The sequence below is a fragment of the Lipophrys pholis genome (assembly GCF_963383615.2).
Source record: "Lipophrys pholis genome assembly, contig: SCAFFOLD_34, whole genome shotgun sequence".
NCBI classification, from domain to species: Eukaryota; Metazoa; Chordata; class Actinopteri; order Blenniiformes; family Blenniidae; genus Lipophrys; species Lipophrys pholis.
The window spans coordinates 721430-738741 of record NW_028292022.1 but is presented as its reverse complement, the minus strand read 5'-3'; the positions used below and the strand labels follow the sequence as shown (position 1 = coordinate 738741).

Genomic DNA, 17312 nt, shown 5'->3' with positions numbered 1-17312 from the left:
AGGGTGAGGGTGACTGTTAGGGTGAGGGTTAGGGTGAGGGTGAGGGTGAGGGTGAGGGTGAGGGTGACTGTTAGGGTGAGGGTGAGGGTTAGGGTGAGGGTGACTGTTAGGGTGAGGGTGAGGGTGAGGGTTAGGGTTAGGGTGAGGGTGACTGTTAGGGTGAGGGTGAGGGTGAGGGTTAGGGTGAGGGTGAGGGTGAGGGTGAGGGTGAGGGTGACTGTTAGGGTGAGGGTGAGGGTTAGGGTGAGGGTGACTGTTAGGGTGAGGGTGAGGGTGAGGGTTTCACAAACTGAAAAAGGTTTTCTTGTTAAAAGACGAGTTGATTCCAGAGTTTTCCATTATTTTATTATATATATATTTATAATATGTACAGAAAAACACATGAAGTGAGACAAACCTCAGAACCACGAGGCAGACCGGCGCAGACCGGGAGAACCAGAACCAGAACCAGACACACAGAAACTAAACTTTAATCAGAATCACATTCAGAAGCAGAACCCCCCCCCCCCCTGCCCCCCCGCCCCCCCCCCGTATCAATGAAGACATTAAAATCAGTAGATATCAACTCGTCCAAAAAGACTTAAAAAGAAAAGTAGCATCAAAGCAAAACGTGTGTGTGTGTGTGTGTGTGTGTGTGTGTGTGTGTGTGTGTGTGTGTGTGTGTGTGTGTGTGTGTGTGTGTGTGTGTGTGTGTGTGTGTGTGTGTGTGTGTGTGTGTGTGTGTGTGTGTGTGTGTGTGTGTGTGTGTGTGTGTGTTAACTTGCCCTGCATCTCCTCAGTGAAACACGTTTCGCAGGCCGACATGAGTCCAACAAGCTGAGGAATGTAAAGCATGCCCCCCCCCCCCGGGCTGAACACACACACACACACACACACACACACACACACACACACACACACACACACACCCCCACCCCCACCCCCACCCCCACCCCCTGGCCGGGGCTGGATGCTGACGTCAGCGTCGGGTGTTCAGGAGGTGTGAGTTTGGGAATTCATATCCGGTGAAGACCAGTCAGTCCCTGAACCTCCAGACCCCCCAGGACACAGCAGGACCCCCGACCAGACCAATTCTCCTCCCACATGCCTCCACCCCCCCACCCCACCCCCCATCAAGACTGAATATAAGGTTTTAAAACCACAACAGTAAAACACTGATGGTGTCCAGTGACCCCCCCCCCCCCCCCCCAACAGTGTCTGGGCTCGCTCTGCAGAGCGGTCAGCTCTCAATTCGAGGGTTGCAAGTTTGAGTCCCATCTCCCACTGTCCACATGTGGAAGTGTCCTTGAGCAAGACGTTGAGCCTCAAACTGCTCCAGTGGACGGACTGAGCTCCGCGTGGCGGCGCCTCCTGGTGGTGAATGTGGAAAGAGCTCTGGGACTGTTCATGCAGTGGAACTGATCTCCAGAAGTGGACTTCATTTCCCGTCTTCTGATGTTGAGCAGCAGTGAACAAAGTGTTCCAGTGAGCCAGCCGACCTTTGACCTCTCAGGAACTCTGCAGGTGGACCCGACCTGTAGTGATCAGAGAGCTTCTGGCCTGTGAGGGGCGCTGTGGAGCTGAGTCCTGGTTCCAGCTGCAGGAGGGACAATAACCACTTTCACTGCAGGAGACAAAACCTCAGTGACCCTCCCCCTGGGGGGTCATGACTCCTCCCCCTGGGGGGTCATGACTCCTCCCCCTGAGGGGTCATGACCCCCCAGGTGGAGCTGCTCTCTGACTGAAGCTCTGATCTTTAAACTCATCGACTCAACAGGTCCAGTAAAGTAACAGAGCCTGTTGCTGCTCCACTACCAACCTCCACCCCCCCACCCCCCCCCCCCCGCCCTCTGACCCTTATCTGGAATGTGTGTGTCTACGTGTGTGTAATGAGCACCGGTGAGGGCGGAGATTGTATTTGGGTGGAGCAGGAGGAGGGGGGGTTTAACCCCCCCAGACTGCCTGACAAGGGTGTCTATGGTGGGTGGAGCAGGAGGAGGGGGGGTTTAACCCCCCCAGACTGCCTGACGAGGGTGTCTATGGTGGGTGGAGCAGGTGGGGGGGGGGGTTTAAGACTGTGTTTAAGACCCCAGGCTGCAAGGCTGCATGACGGGGGTGTGGATGATGGGTGGAGTAGGTGGAGGGGGGGTTTAACAGCAGACGCCCTCCTGCCGACTGCATGACGGGGGTGTAGATGATGGGTGGAGTAGGTGGAGGGGGGGTTTAACAGCAGCCCCCCCCAGACTGCCTGACGGGGGTGCTGTCGATCTTCAGGTTGGGCTTGTCGCCCCCGGCGGTGGCTCCGGGTCCCATACGCTTCTTGATCTCCGCCGCCATGGTCATGAAGGCCTGCTCCACGTTGGTGGCGTTCTTAGCGCTCGTCTCCAGGAAGGGGATGGCCAGAGAGTCCGCAAACTCCTGGGGGGGAACAGAGGGGGGGGGGGGGGGGTTAATAGTAGCTGATGAAGACAGGAGTGGTGGCTCTAGGGGAAGCGCGGAGGCGGCTCTACAGGGAGTGCAGAGGCGGCTCTAGGACCGTGGCAGCTCTAGAGGGAGCACTGCTGCAGCTATGGGACTGTGTCAGCTCTAGAGGGGGTGCAGCGGAAGCTCTAGCGGGGGTGCAGCGGCAGCTATGGGACTGTGTCGGCTCTAGAGGGGGTGCAGCGGAAGCTCTAGCAGGGGTGCAGTGGCAGCTATGGGACTGTGTCGGCTCTAGAGGGGGTGCAGCGGCAGCTATGGGACTGTGTCAGCTCTAGAGGGGGCGGAAGCTCTAGCAGGGGTGCAGCGGCAGCTATGGGACTGTGTCAGCTCTAGAGGGGGCGGAAGCTCTAGCGGGGGCGCAGCGGCAGCTATGGGACTGTGTCGCTCTAGAGGGGGCGCAGCGGAAGCTCTAGCGGGGGTGCAGCGGCAGCTATGGGACTGTGTCAGCTCTAGAGGGGGCGGAAGCTCTAGCGGGGGCGCAGCGGCAGCTATGGGACCCGTGGCAACTGTAGAGTCCAAAGCCCCCATTGTGTGTAAATAAAGACTTTCCATATTGTTGTCATGGCTCCGTCATGTTGCTCTAAAAGGACAGGACAGCGTCCCAATGTCCCGTCTGCAGACTTCCTCCATGTCCTCTCTAGACTTTCTAACGGAGCGGTGGGCGGAGACAGGCTGCGCGGCGTCTAGTGTTTATGTCTCTGGGTCAGGGACCATCAGCGGACGTGGCATAGAGCGCAGTGCATTCTGGGTAGTTAACAGAAAGCTAACAGCACAAATCCAAAACAGCAGACGCAGAGTAGAAGAAGTAGAGGAAGTAGTAGAGGAAGAAGTACATAGGAAGAAGTAGAGGAAGAAGTACATAGGAAGAAGTACAGAGAAAGAAGTACAGAGGAAGAAGTAGAGGAAGAAGTACAAAGGAAGTAGAAGAAGAAGTAGAGGAAGAAGTGGAACAAGTAGTACAGAGAAAGAAGTAGAGGAAGACGTAGAGAGGAGTAGGTCGAAGAAGAAGTAGAGGAAGTAGAAGTAGTAGTACAGAGGAAGAAGTACAGAGAAAGAAGTACAGAGGAAGAAGTAGAACAAAGGAAGAAGTAGAAGAAGTAGAGGAAGCAGTACAGGAAGAAGTACAGGAAGAAGTACTGAGGAAGATGTAAAGAGGAGGAAAAATGGTTTGAAAAATATCTGGCAGTTGCTCGTGGCTAACTATAACTTTAACTAGGAGCTGGCTGAAGGGGCGGGACTTCCTCTTTAGACAGCGGCGACATGGTGACAGGGACAGCAAAGACATGGCGACAGGGACAGCAAAGACGTGGCGACAGGGACAGCAAAGACATGGCGACAGGGACAGCAAAGACGTGGCGACAGGGACAGCAAAGACGTGGCGACAGGGACAGCAAAGACATGGCGACAGGGACAGCAAAGACATGGCGACAGCGACGACAGGGACAGCGACGACGTGGTGACAGCGACGACAGGGACAGCGACGACGTGGCGACAGGGACAGCAAAGACATGGCAACAGGGACAGCGACGGCATGGTGACAGGGACAGCGAAGACAGGGACAGCGAAGACAGGGACAGCGACGACGTGGCGACAGGGACAGCAAAGACATGGCAACAGGGACAGCGACGGCATGGTGACAGGGACAGCGAAGACAGGGACAGCGAAGACAGGGACAGCGACGACGTGGTGATAGGGACAGCAAAGACGTGGCGACAGGGACAGCAAAGACAGGGACAGCGATGACGTGGTGATAGGGACAGCAAAGACATGGCGACAGGGACAGCGACGACGTGGCGACAGGGACAGCAAAGATGTGGCGACAGGGACAGCAAAGACATGGCGACAGGGACAGCGGCGACATGGTGACAGCGACGACAGGGACAGCGACGACAGGGACAGCGACGACGTGGCGACAGGGACAGCAAAGACATGGCGACAGGGACAGCGACGGCATGGCGACAGCGACGGCATGGCGACAGGGACAGCGAAGACAGGGACAGCGACGACGTGGTGATAGGGACAGCAAAGACATGGCGACAGGGACAGCGACGACAGGGACAGCAAAGACATGGCGACAGCGACGGCATGGCGACAGCGACGGCATGGCGACAGGGACAGCGAAGACAGGGACAGCGACGACGTGGTGATAGGGACAGCAAAGACATGGCGACAGGGACAGCGACGGCATGGCGACAGGGACAGCAACGGCATGGCGACAGGGACAGCGACGACGTGGCGACAGGGACAGCAAAGACAGGGACAGCGATGACGTGGTGATAGGGACAGCAAAGACATGGCGACAGGGACAGCGACGACGTGGCGACAGGGACAGCAAAGACGTGGCGACAGGGACAGCAAAGACATGGCGACAGGGACAGCGGCGACATGGTGACAGCGACGACAGGGACAGCGACGACGTGGCGACAGGGACAGCAAAGACATGGCGACAGGGACAGCGACGGCATGGCGACAGCGACGGCATGGCGACAGCGACGGCATGGCGACAGCGACGGCATGGCGACAGCGACGGCATGGCGACAGGGACAGCGAAGACAGGGACAGCGAAGACAGGGACAGCGACGACGTGGTGATAGGGACAGCAAAGACATGGCGACAGGGACAGCGACGGCATGGCGACAGGGACAGCGACGACGTGGCGACAGGGACAGCGACGACGTGGCGACAGGGACAGCGACGGCATGGTGACAGGGACAGCGACGACGTGGCGACAGGGACAGCGACGACAGGGACAGCGACGACAGGGACAGCGACGACGTGGTGATAGGGACAGCGACTGCATGGTGACAGGGACAGCGACGGCATGGTGACAGGGACAGCGACGGCATGGTGACAGCGACGACAGGGACAGCGACGACGTGGCGACAGGGACAGCAAAGACATGGCGACAGGGACAGCGACGGCATGGCGACAGCGACGGCATGGCGACAGCGACGGCATGGCGACAGGGACAGCGAAGACAGGGACAGCGAAGACAGGGACAGCGACGACGTGGTGATAGGGACAGCAAAGACATGGCGACAGGGACAGCGACGGCATGGCGACAGGGACAGCGACGACGTGGCGACAGGGACAGCGACGACGTGGCGACAGGGACAGCGACGGCATGGTGACAGGGACAGCGACGACGTGGCGACAGGGACAGCGACGACAGGGACAGCGACGACAGGGACAGCGACGACGTGGTGATAGGGACAGCGACGGCATGGTGACAGGGACAGCGACGGCATGGTGACAGGGACAGCGACGGCATGGTGACAGGGACAGCAAAGACGTGGCGACAGGGACAGCAAAGACGTGGCGACAGGGACAGCAAAGACATGGCGACAGGGACAGCGGCGACATGGTGACAGCGACGACAGGGACAGCGACGACAGGGACAGCGACGACGTGGCGACAGGGACAGCAAAGACATGGCGACAGGGACAGCGACGGCATGGCGACAGGGACGGCATGGCGACAGGGACAGCGAAGACAGGGACAGCGAAGACAGGGACAGCGAAGACAGGGACAGCGACGACGTGGTGATAGGGACAGCAAAGACATGGCGACAGGGACAGCGACGGCATGGCGACAGGGACAGCGACGGCATGGCGACAGGGACAGCGACGGCGTGGCGACAGGGACAGCGACGGCATGGTGACAGGGACAGCGACGGCGTGGCGATAGCGAAGATGCAGCAACAGCGACGGCGCTGCGACAGTGAGCTGGTGACAGGCGGCGTTACCTTGGCGGTGGTGTAGTCCACGACCTTCTTGGTGGTGAGGTCACACTTGTTGCCCACCAGCAGCTTGTTGACGTTCTCGCTGGCGTAGCGGTCGATCTCCTGCAGCCACTGCTTCACGTTGTTGTAGGACTCCTGACAAGGCAGGAGGTCAGAGGTCAGAGGTCAGAGCAGCTTCCTGCCGCCGCTCCGGGGGTCACGCAGCGTCCCGCTCACCTGATCGGTCACGTCGTACACCACGATGATGCCGTGGGCGCCGCGGTAGTAGCTGGAGGTGATGGTTCGAAACCTCTCCTGTCCTGCAGTGTCCCACTGAGGACAGCCAGCAACAAAAAGTTAAACTGGAGCTCAGGGCAACGCTGGTGAGTGAGTGAGTGAGTGAGTGGGTGGGTGGGTTAGTGAGTGAGTGAGTGAGTGAGTGAGTGAGTGAGTGAGTGAGTGAGTGAGTGAGTGAGTGAGTGAGTGAGTTAGTGAGTGAGTGAGTGAGTGAGTGGGTGGGTGAACTCACTATCTGCAGCTTGATGGTTTTCCCGTCCAGCTCGATGGTTCTGATCTTGAAGTCGACTCCGATGGTGCTGATGTAGCTCTCAGTGTAAGTGTCATCCTGCACAGAGAGGGCAAATCACCAAGGAGCAGGGTGGTAGTGGGGCAGGACGGTAGAGGGGCAGGGTGGTGGAGGGGCAGGATGGTGGTGGGGCAGGGTGGTGGAGGGGCTGGACGGTAGAGGGGCAGGGTGGTGGTGGGGCAGGGTGGTGGTGGGGCTGGACGGTAGAGGGGCAGGGTGGTGGTGGGGCAGGGTGGTGGTGGGGCTGGACGGTAGAGGGGCAGGGTGGTGGAGGGGCAGGATGGTAGAGGGGCAGGGTGGTGGAGGGGCTGGATGGTAGAGGGGCAGGGTGGTGGAGGGGCAGGATGGTAGAGGGGCTACTTACAGCAAAACGCAGCAGGAGACAAGACTTTCCAACTCCAGAGTCTCCGATCAGCAGCAGCTTGAACAGGTAGTCACTGAAACGGACAAGCAGAACGGGAACCATCAGAACCATCAGAACCAAACAGAAGAGGACCGGTCCACCAGGATCCTAGACCTGGTCTGAGAGTCCAAGACCTGGTCTGAGAGTCCAGCAGGACCAGTCCACCAGGATCCTAGACCTGGTCTGACGGTCCAGTAGGCCCAGTCTACCAGGGTCGTAGAGCTGGTGGACCGGTCCACATGGTAATTAGCAGTATCTCTAGAACACCAGGACCGTGTATTGATCAGTTAAACAAACCATTAGAATATTTTGGTTTGTTGTTACTTCAACATTGATTTGTTGAAAACCACAGATCACAGTATAGAAAGGTAACGTGTGGTGTTCCACAAGGTTCTGTATTGGGACCCAAGTTATTTACACTTGATAGAAATGATATCTGTACAGTATAAAATAAGGTTTTACTCGGGTTAGGGTTGATCAATAGTCAATAAATGAAAACTAAACCAGATGGGTGGTGTTTGGTGGAGGGAGGACAAATAGGAAGGACCTTTATTGTGAAGTCAAGCACAGTATCTCCACATGGTCCGTTTTCATTGTATTTATTTTATTTTAAAAACGAGCCTGACTTTTATTTAGTAAATGTCAGAAGGTTCTATCAGCAGTCACTTTCAGTTCCATGACCACGGATACATTCATCCCTCCATCTTCTACACCTCTGATCCTGTTCAGGGTCTCAGGGTGCTGGAGCCGGTCCCAGGTCACTATGGACCAGGACAGGTCTCTGGTCCTTCACAGTTCTGATGTTCGGATCACAACGACCCAGTGTTTAGTGTCAAAGATCCAGTTCTCATGTTCCCCTCCAAACCCAGACCCCCATCATGTGGAACCAGTTCTCATGTTCCCCTCCAAACCCAGACCCCCATCATGTGGAACCAGTTCTCATGTTCCCCTCCACACCTCCATCATGTGGAACCAGTTCTCATGTTCCCCTCCAAACCCAGAGCTCCATCATGTGGAACCAGTTCAATGTGGTTCTACGTCAACTGCTTCCTCAGACGTGTGACTGACGTGACTGATAAGAGGAAGCGGCTCTGACAGAATAAAAGCTCTCCTCCTCCTCGTCCTCCCCCTACTGAATGAACACCTGAATGACAGACCACCTGCCAAACCAGGACCACCACCTGCCAAACCAGGACCATCACCTGCCAAACCAGACCACAACCCAGGGCTGAACGATCGATTGCATTTCTGATAATATCGCGATATGATAAAGCAGGATTTTCTGCGGGCTGCTGTTTGACTGCTCACATGATGACTTGCGCGTCCTGCGTGTCACCTGCCCACCTTGCCCGAACGGGATCCTGGTTTTTAGGGACGGCGCCAATCCGATCCGGGTTCGGGTTCTGATACCAACATAACTCACTGATCAGAGGTTCCTGATCCATGATCCTGGTCTGATCCATGATCCTGGTCTGCTTCATGGTGCTGAAATGATCCCCAGTGTTTCCCTGCTGCTGCTCTGCTCGCTGGCTGCAAACTGTGGACTGGATTTCCTGAAGGGAGGCGGGTCTCAATGAGACCAGGAGGAATGAGGCAGGAAATCCATTCCACAGTTTGCAGCCAGCGAGCAGGCTAGGGAAGTAGCACTGTGCTATCCAACTTTTCATGGCAACATGTTGCTGATTGGAGGGATTTTACACTCAAAACACCACAAAGCAACGCAGCAACGTGGATGTTAGCTGAGCAACGCAGCAACGTGGATGTTAGCAGAGCCGTAGTCCAGCAGGGCGGCGCTCTGCAGCCAGACCTCAGTGTTTTCAGCCTCCAGCTCTGGGAGGAGAACAGCTCTGACATCAGAACAATGAGCAGCAGCTCCTCCAGGCTGTCAGCAGGAGATTCACACCTCCGTCAAGCTGCGTCCTACTCCACCCTAAACTCCCTGGAAATAGTCCCAATGGTTGGAGCTGCGTTAGAGCTGGAAACATTGTGTTGCTGCTGCCTTGCTCAAGAGTTTCCCCAGGGATTAATAAAGTCATTCTGAGGTTCTAAAGATAGAACTAGTTTATTATGAGATGATGACGTCACACAGACCCCCACATTGTCCACATGGAACTAAAATACTTTGTACTGCTTCCTTTTCTGACCTGATACTAACCTCAAGTTGTCTTTAGAGAGAGTACATGTATACATTAGTACATGTCATACTTTACTGTAGAGAGGAGTTTATTACAGCCTCATATAAAATCAACAATAATGATAATAATATCAAAGCAAACAGAGCTCTGCTATCAGGGTAGTATCAGCAGATATACAAATTTAAGTATCAGGATCAGATCAGAAGTGAAAAAACGTGGCTCGGTGCTTCCCTACTGCAGCGTAGATGAGCAAACCTCTCAAAATCCTTAATGTCCAGCCCTGCATTAGTATAGTGACCCAGCCTGGGTTTAGGGCTTTGATCCTTAACGTCCAGCCTGCATTAGTATAGTGACCAAGCCTGGGTTTAGGGCTTTGATCCTTAATGTCCAGCCTGCATTAGTATAGTGACCCAGCCTGGGTTTAGGGCTTTGATCCTTAATGTCCAGCCTGCATTAGTATAGTGACCAAGCCTGGGTTTAGGGCTTTGATCCTTAACGTCCAGCCTGCATTAGTATAGTGACCAAGCCTGGGTTTAGGGCTTTGATCCTTAACGTCCAGCCTGCATTAGTATAGTGACCCAGCCTTGGTTTAGGGCTTTGATCCTTAATGTCCAGCCTGCATTAGTATAGTGACCCAGCCTGGGTTTAGGGATTTGATCCTTAATGTCCAGCCCTGCATTAGTATAGTGACCCAGCCTGGGTTTAGAGCTTTGATCCTTAATGTCCAGCCCTGCATTAGTACAGTGACCCAGCCTGGGTTTAGAGCTTTGATCCTTAATGTCCAGCCCTGCATTAGTATAGTGACCAAGCCTGGGTTTAGGGCTTTGATCCTTAATGTCCAGCCCTGCATTAGTACAGTGACCCAGCCTGGGTTTAGGGCTTTGCAGGATTAGTATAGTGACCCAGCCTGGGTTTAGGGCTTTGATCCTTAATGTCCAGCCCTGCATTAGTATAGTGACCCAGCCTGGGTTTAGGGCTTTGATCCTTAATGTCCAGCCCTGCATTAGTATGGTGACCCAGCCTGGGTTTAGGGCTTTGATCCTTAATGTCCAGCCCTGCATTAGTATAGTGACCAAGCCTGGGTTTAGGGATTTGATCCTTAATGTCCAGCCCTGCATTAGTATAGTGACCAAGCCTGGGTTTAGGGATTTGATCCTTAATGTCCAGCCCTGCATTAGTATAGTGACCAGGCCTGGGTTTAGGGCTTTGATCCTTAATGTCCAGCCCTGCATTAGTATAGTGACCCAGCCTGGGTTTAGGGCTTTGATCCTTAATGTCCAGCCCTGCATTAGTATAGTGACCAGGCCTGGGTTTAGGGCTTTGATCCTTAATGTCCAGCCCTGCATTAGTATAGTGACCAGGCCTGGGTTTAGGGCTTTGATCCTTAATGTCCAGCCCTGCATTAGTATAGTGACCAGGCCTGGGTTTAGGGCTTTGATCCTTAATGTCCAGCCTGCATTAGTATAGTGACCCAGCCAGGTTTAGGGCTTTGATCAGCACAATGGACAAGCGCTTGGCTAGTTGTGGTGAACGCTTACAAGACTGCAAGTCACAGTACTTCGTAAGTTTACTACTGTAATTGAAGTAAAAGATAAATACTGTCTTTCATATTAATACATGCTTCATTTGACTTTATCTTAACATGAGCCGAGCCTCTAAGAAAAGAACAATTTATGTACAATAAATCTGATATTGTTTATTATAATACACATTGATTTATTGCTTGTTTGTTGAAAAATACATTAGAAGAGTACTTTGAAAACATAATCGCATATTAAATCACAATATTGAGGAAAAATAACGCAATTAGATTATTTGTATTATCGAAATACATGGCGGTATCGGTATCGATACTAAAATGGTATCGTGACAACACTATGCCAAAACAGGACCACCACCTGCCAAACCAGGACCACCACCTGCCAAAACAGGACCACCACCTGCCAAAACAGGACCACCACCTGCCAAACCAGGACTACCCCACTACCACCCTGCCCCAGTTGCTTCATGTGCTTGTGGCAGGTTAAAGTTGCTTCATGTGCTTGTGGCAGGTTAAAGTTGCTTCATGTGCTTGTGGCAGGTTAAAGTTGCTTCATGTGCTTGTGGAGGGATTAAATGTCAGTTTTCATTTCCTGGAACACTGAGATGAAACATATTTCCAGAGCTGCTCTGGTGATCAGCTCAGTCGCCTCCATCGCTGACTAAATAGTTGATGAAGAAATGGGTTTGATGGAGTTGAGTGAGAAGGGAGCAATCCTCCGTCAGTTGTGGAGGTTCCCTCTGAGGTTCCCTGTGAGGTTCCCCAGTGATCCTGTCTACAACCTGACGTCGAAAGAAAAACAAGGTGAACATTTTGCATCGAAAGCAACGAGTGAAGCACCAATATATAAATACGACCCCCCCCCCCCCCCCCCCCCACACACACACACAGTGAGGACAACAACACCTCCCAGAGCTGACAGCTGGGGAGAATTGCCCCATGCCAGGGCTATTCTGGTGTCACAGGAAGCTGAGAGTTCACCAGGCTGACATGAACCCATAACGCGACACAAACACTGCACACACTGGACCTGAGGTCACAGGTACATCAGACACACCTCGTCTGAACCACAAGTCAGACTGAGTCACCTGAAGAAAACTAACCCTGAACCTAACCCTAAACCTAACCCTGACCCTGAACCTAACCCTGAACCTAACCCTGACCCTAACCCTGACTCTAACCCTGAACCTAACCCTAAACCTAACCCTGACCCTGAACCTAACCCTGACTCTAACCCTGAACCTAACCCTAAACCTAACCCTGACCCTAACCCTAAACCTAACCCTGACCTTAATCCTAACCCTAAAGCTTGTCATCACTCCACCCAGTCGTCCTCAGAGGACCAGTTACTGTATATTCTGGACTATAAATTGCATTTTTTCCCCCACAGTTCGACCAGTCCTGCGACTTATCAACCATGGAGGTTTCAACCGTCCGTTAGCATAGCCACCAGCATCAACCGCCCATTAGCATAGCCACCAACATCAACCGTCCGTTAGCATAGCCACCAGCATCAACCGTCCGCTAGCATAGCCACCAGCATCAACCATCCCTTAGCATAGCCACCAGCATCAACCGTCCGTTAGCATAGCCACCAGCATCAACCGTCCGTTAGCATAGCCACCAGCATCAACCATCCCTTAGCATAGCCACCAGCATCAACCGTCCCTTAGCATAGCCACCAGCATCAACCGTCCGTTAGCATAGCCACCAGCATCAACCATCCCTTAGCATAGCCACCAGCATCAACCATCCCTTAGCATAGCCACCAGCATCAACCGCCCGTTAGCATAGCCACCAGCATCAACCGCCCGTTAGCTGAATGAATGAATGTAGAGGACACGCTGCACACGCTGGACACGCTGGACACGCTGCACACGCTGGACACGCTGGACACGCTGGACACGCTGGACATGGCTGAGCTCTGCAGGAAGTCATTGTGTGTTTAAAGATTCAGATTAGATCAATGTAAACAAGAGACGACATGGCGAGTAACAGTACTCGAGTATCAGAGGAGCTGGATTACCACGATGGAGTCTGGATCCATGTGAGACGGTCGGGTCAGAGACACACCGTGACGTCCTCCTCCTAGAGGTGGAATTTATCCAGAGCCGTTCTTTAGAGGACAACTCAGTGAAAACTGCTGCAGAGCATCAATCACACGGCGGCACCAGAATCCAAACAGCCAATCACACGGCGGCACCAGAATCCAAACAGCCAATCACGCGGCGGCGCCAGAATCCAAACAGCCAATCACGCGGCGGCGCCAGAATCCAAACAGCCAATCACACGGCGCACCAGAATCCAAACAGCCAATCACACGGCGGCGCCAGAATCCAAACAGCCAATCACACGGCGGCGCCAGAATCCAAACAGCCAATCACACGGCGGCGCCAGAATCCAAACAGCCAATCACACGGCGGCGCCAGAATCCAAACAGCCAATCACACGGCGGCGCCAGAATCCAAACAGCCAATCACACGGCGGCGCCAGAATCCAAACAGCCAATCACACGGCGCACCAGAATCCAAACAGCCAATCACACGGCGCACCAGAATCCAAACAGCCAATCACACGGCGCACCAGAATCCAAACAGCCAATCACACGGCGGCGCCAGAATCCAAACAGCCAATCACACGGCGCACCAGAATCCAAACAGCCAATCACACGGCGCACCAGAATCCAAACAGCCAATCACACGGCGCACCAGAATCCAAACAGCCAATCACACGGCGGCGCCAGCATCCAGGCTCACGACCAGTTTGGTTTGGAAAACGAGAACGACGTATTAATTCCAAGAAACACCAAAGATTCCAGGTTATTAGGTTGAGTGAATTTTAAAATACTTTAAATGCAACTTAGGACAAATCTATAACAAACTCTAGTACAAACAATAAGCAGCAGGACAATGACAGGATGTAGTTCTGTTTACTTCAACTACTGCAGGCAAAGTGTTTCTAAAGTTTCCTGTTACGTAACTCTGGAGGGGTTTCTAAGAAACTCAGGATTGACAAACCTTTAGAGGACTGAACCCGACTGCTGCGGTGACAGGGACAGCACCAGCAGAGTGTGTGTGTGTGTGTGTGTGTGTGTGTGTGTGTGTGTGTGTGTGTGTGTGTGTGTGTGTGTGTGTGTGTGTGTGTGTGTGTGTGTGTGTGTGTGTGTGTGTGTGTGTGTGTCAGATTGGGTATCAGACTGGGATCCTCTGGTTTCAGGATCCAGACGTCAAACATCTGCTCACTAAGGATCATCTAACGGCCGCAGCTCAACTTCTACTGCCAGTGAAGATGGAACCCAGCCGACAGTGAGCGCTCACTACAGCACAACACAACGCACTGCACTGCAACACAACGCACTATCAGCACAACACAACGCACTGCAACACAACGCACTGCAACACAACACAACGCACTGCAACACAACGCACTATCAGCACAACACAACGCACTGCAACGCACTGCAACACAACGCACTGCAACACAACACACTGCAACACAACGCACTGCAACGCAACACACTGTAACACAACACAACACACTGCAACACAACGCACTGCAACACAACGCACTGCAACACAACGCACTATCAGCACAACACAACGCACTGCAACACAACGCACTGCAACACAACACACTGCAACACAACGCACTGCAACGCAACACACTGTAACACAACACAACACACTGCAACACAACGCACTGCAACACAACTCACTATCAGCACAACACAACGCACTGCAACGCAACACAACGCACTGCAACACAAAGCACTGCAATGCAACACACTGTAACACAACACAACGCACTGCAACACAACGCACTGCAACACAACACACTGCAATGCAACGCACTGCAACACAACACACTGCAACGCACTGCACTGCAACACAACGCACTGCACTGCAACACAACGCAACGCACTGCAACACAACGCACTGCACTGCAACACAACACACTGCAACACAACGCAACGCACTGCAACACAACGCACTGCAACACAACACACTGCAACGCAACGCACTGCAACACAACGCACTGCAACGCAACGCACTGCAACACAACACACTGCAACACAACACACTGCAACGCAACGCACTGCAACACAACGCACTGCAATGCAACGCACTGCAACACAACACACTGCAACGCACTGCACTGCAACACAACGCACTGCACTGCAACACAACGCACTGCAACACAACACAACACACTGCAACACAACGCAACACACTGCAACACAACGCACTGCAACACAACGCACTGCAACACAACGCACTGCAACACAACAGTGACCATCTCACTCTGAACGTTCAGGTTTTCTCTCACGAGTCCCTCCCTCCATGTCCAGTGAACAAATCGTAAAACATTGTTTCCTCCATCTTCTTCAAACTCCTCCTCCCTACATTCACTGAGCAGCGGCGGCGCCATTCCTGAATGCTCGCCGCCGTGCCTTTAAATTTCTTTGTTTCTTTAATTGACACAGAGTCCTGACCTCACTGGGTCTGGTACTGGTACTGGTGCTGGGTCTGGTACTGGGTCTGGTACTGGTACTGGGTCTGGTACTGGGTCTGGTACTGGTACTGGTGCTGGGTCTGGTACTGGGTCTGGTACTCCAATAGGCAGTATTTGGCTGCTGAAGCCAGTGGAAGTAGCAGCAGCTCCATTACAGAGCAGTTTGAGGCAACGAGCCTCCAGACCTCATTTGGACGTTGATTTTTGAAAAAGACGTCAGATTAAATAGTGCAGAGTCGTCCACAATGTAGTATTTAGTACACAATGTAGTATTTAGAACACAATGTAGTATTTAGTACACAATGTAGTATTTAGTACACAATGTAGTATTTAGAACACAATGTAGTATTTAGTACACAATGTAGTATTTAGTACACAATGTAGTATTTAGAACACAATGTAGTATTTAGTACACAATGTAGTATTTAGAACACAATGTAGTATTTAGTACACAATGTAGTATTTAGTACACAATGTAGTATTTAGAACACAATGTAGTATTTAGTACACAATGTAGTATTTAGAACACAATGTAGTATTTAGTACACAATGTAGTATTTAGAACACAACACTGACACTGCTGATGATAGTTGGACTGACAGTACCTGTATTCCAAAGTAACCAGCAGTGAGAAGTAATGTGATTACATGAAGCTGCAGAGCCTGCTAGGCCAGTGTGTGTTTGTTAAACTACTGTTTACTATGGAGGAGTTGGACTGATTCCTGTGACAGAGACATGAAGAACAGCGCTCCATCCGGCCACTCCCACAACACCACCCAACACCACCCACAGCACCACCCACAGCACCAACCAACACCCACCCACAACACCACCCACAGCACCACCCACAGCACCAACCAACACCACCCACAACACCACCATGTTATTACACCATGTTTCGAGGTTACCCACGGGGTAAATTACAGCTCATGAACCAAACAATGGAACATTTCATTGTATTTTCTAAAAAGATTAGAAATGACAGGATTTTAACTTATTCTACTTTGAAAATATCGACTTTATGAGGTCGGTGCCACAGTGATGTGATGCATCCCCCCCCCCCCCCCCCCCCCCCCCCAGTTGGGCTGTGGCCCCCCGAGCTGACAGGAGTTTCCGCCCCTGGTGAACATGACGGTCCAACAGCTCGGCCCTCCGGTTCCTGTCACCTCCCGCTCCGGGCCGCTCCTCCGGCCGTACCGGCTCCTCTGAGGGCCTGTGGGCCCGGACCTGGGGCCCGGACCTGGGGCCCGGACCTGGGGGCCGGAGGAGCCGGAGGAGCCGGAGGAGCCGGAGGGGCCGCAGCGGGCTGTCAGCTGACCCCTGAAGCGGCTGTCCGCGCCCCGTTCACGGAGCGGCACGTCCCGGCTCCCGCCGCCGGCTCAGCGGCGTTACTGAACTGAGATAAACGTCCCGGAGCGCGGGGAGGAGACTTACTATTCGGGGTTCATGGCTCCGGGGGCTCCGGGGGCTCCGGGAGGGTTGCTGCGGCTGAAGCTGAAGCTGAAGCGGCTCTTCCTGACTCGTCGCTCCGCTGGCCGAAGCTCTGAGGCGGCTGTAGTCCGGGGGCGTCCTCCGCTGGCTCTGTCTTCTCTGGCGCTCAGGTCCGGGGCTGTGAAGGACGGTTCGGTTCGGTTCGGTTCGGTTCTGCTCCTGTTATCCGGCAATTCGGTGGCTATTCTGCTTTTTTCGCTCTTTCTCCACCGTCGCCTGCTTCTCGGTTTAAGATGGCTGCGCAAGTGCGGTAGTGACGTAAGCTGACGTGTAACTATGAACCAATCAGAACATCAGAGGAAGCATTGCGCTCCTGGGATTCGTAGTTTATTGTTTGTAGTTTTAAAAGTTCTGCAAACAACACAAATTTGATTCCATCCACTCATCCATCATTCATCCATCTTCCTTCAATTCATCATCATCATCATCATCATCATCATCATCATCATCATCATCATCATCAT

At 53.2% G+C, this 17312-nt stretch overlaps 1 protein-coding gene across 1 annotated transcript; it reads right to left on the bottom strand.

Annotated features, from left to right (window-relative positions):
• Positions 1 to 1830: 1830 nt before the first annotated feature.
• Positions 1831 to 17075, bottom strand: rab1ba (zRAB1B, member RAS oncogene family a). The gene is made up of 6 exons (XM_080493998.1): positions 16792 to 17075; positions 7132 to 7204; positions 6711 to 6806; positions 6419 to 6514; positions 6206 to 6337; positions 1831 to 2397 (listed from the first exon to the last, which is right to left on the bottom strand). Exons 1-6 carry the CDS (start codon positions 16803 to 16805, stop codon positions 2203 to 2205), a joined length of 606 nt encoding a protein of 201 aa, XP_080350124.1. The 5' UTR covers positions 16806 to 17075; the 3' UTR covers positions 1831 to 2202.
• Positions 17076 to 17312: the final 237 nt, after the last annotated feature.

What these genes read in the sequence shown, in the direction of transcription:
- rab1ba (XM_080493998.1), bottom strand. An exon ending in AAACCATCAAGCTGCAGATA is followed by an intron (nt 6,515 to 6,710) that starts GTGAGTTCACCC and finishes GGCTGTCCTCAG; the next exon opens with TGGGACACTGCAGGACAGGA. An exon ending in TGTACGACGTGACCGATCAG is followed by an intron (nt 6,338 to 6,418) that starts GTGAGCGGGACG and finishes CTGCCTTGTCAG; the next exon opens with GAGTCCTACAACAACGTGAA.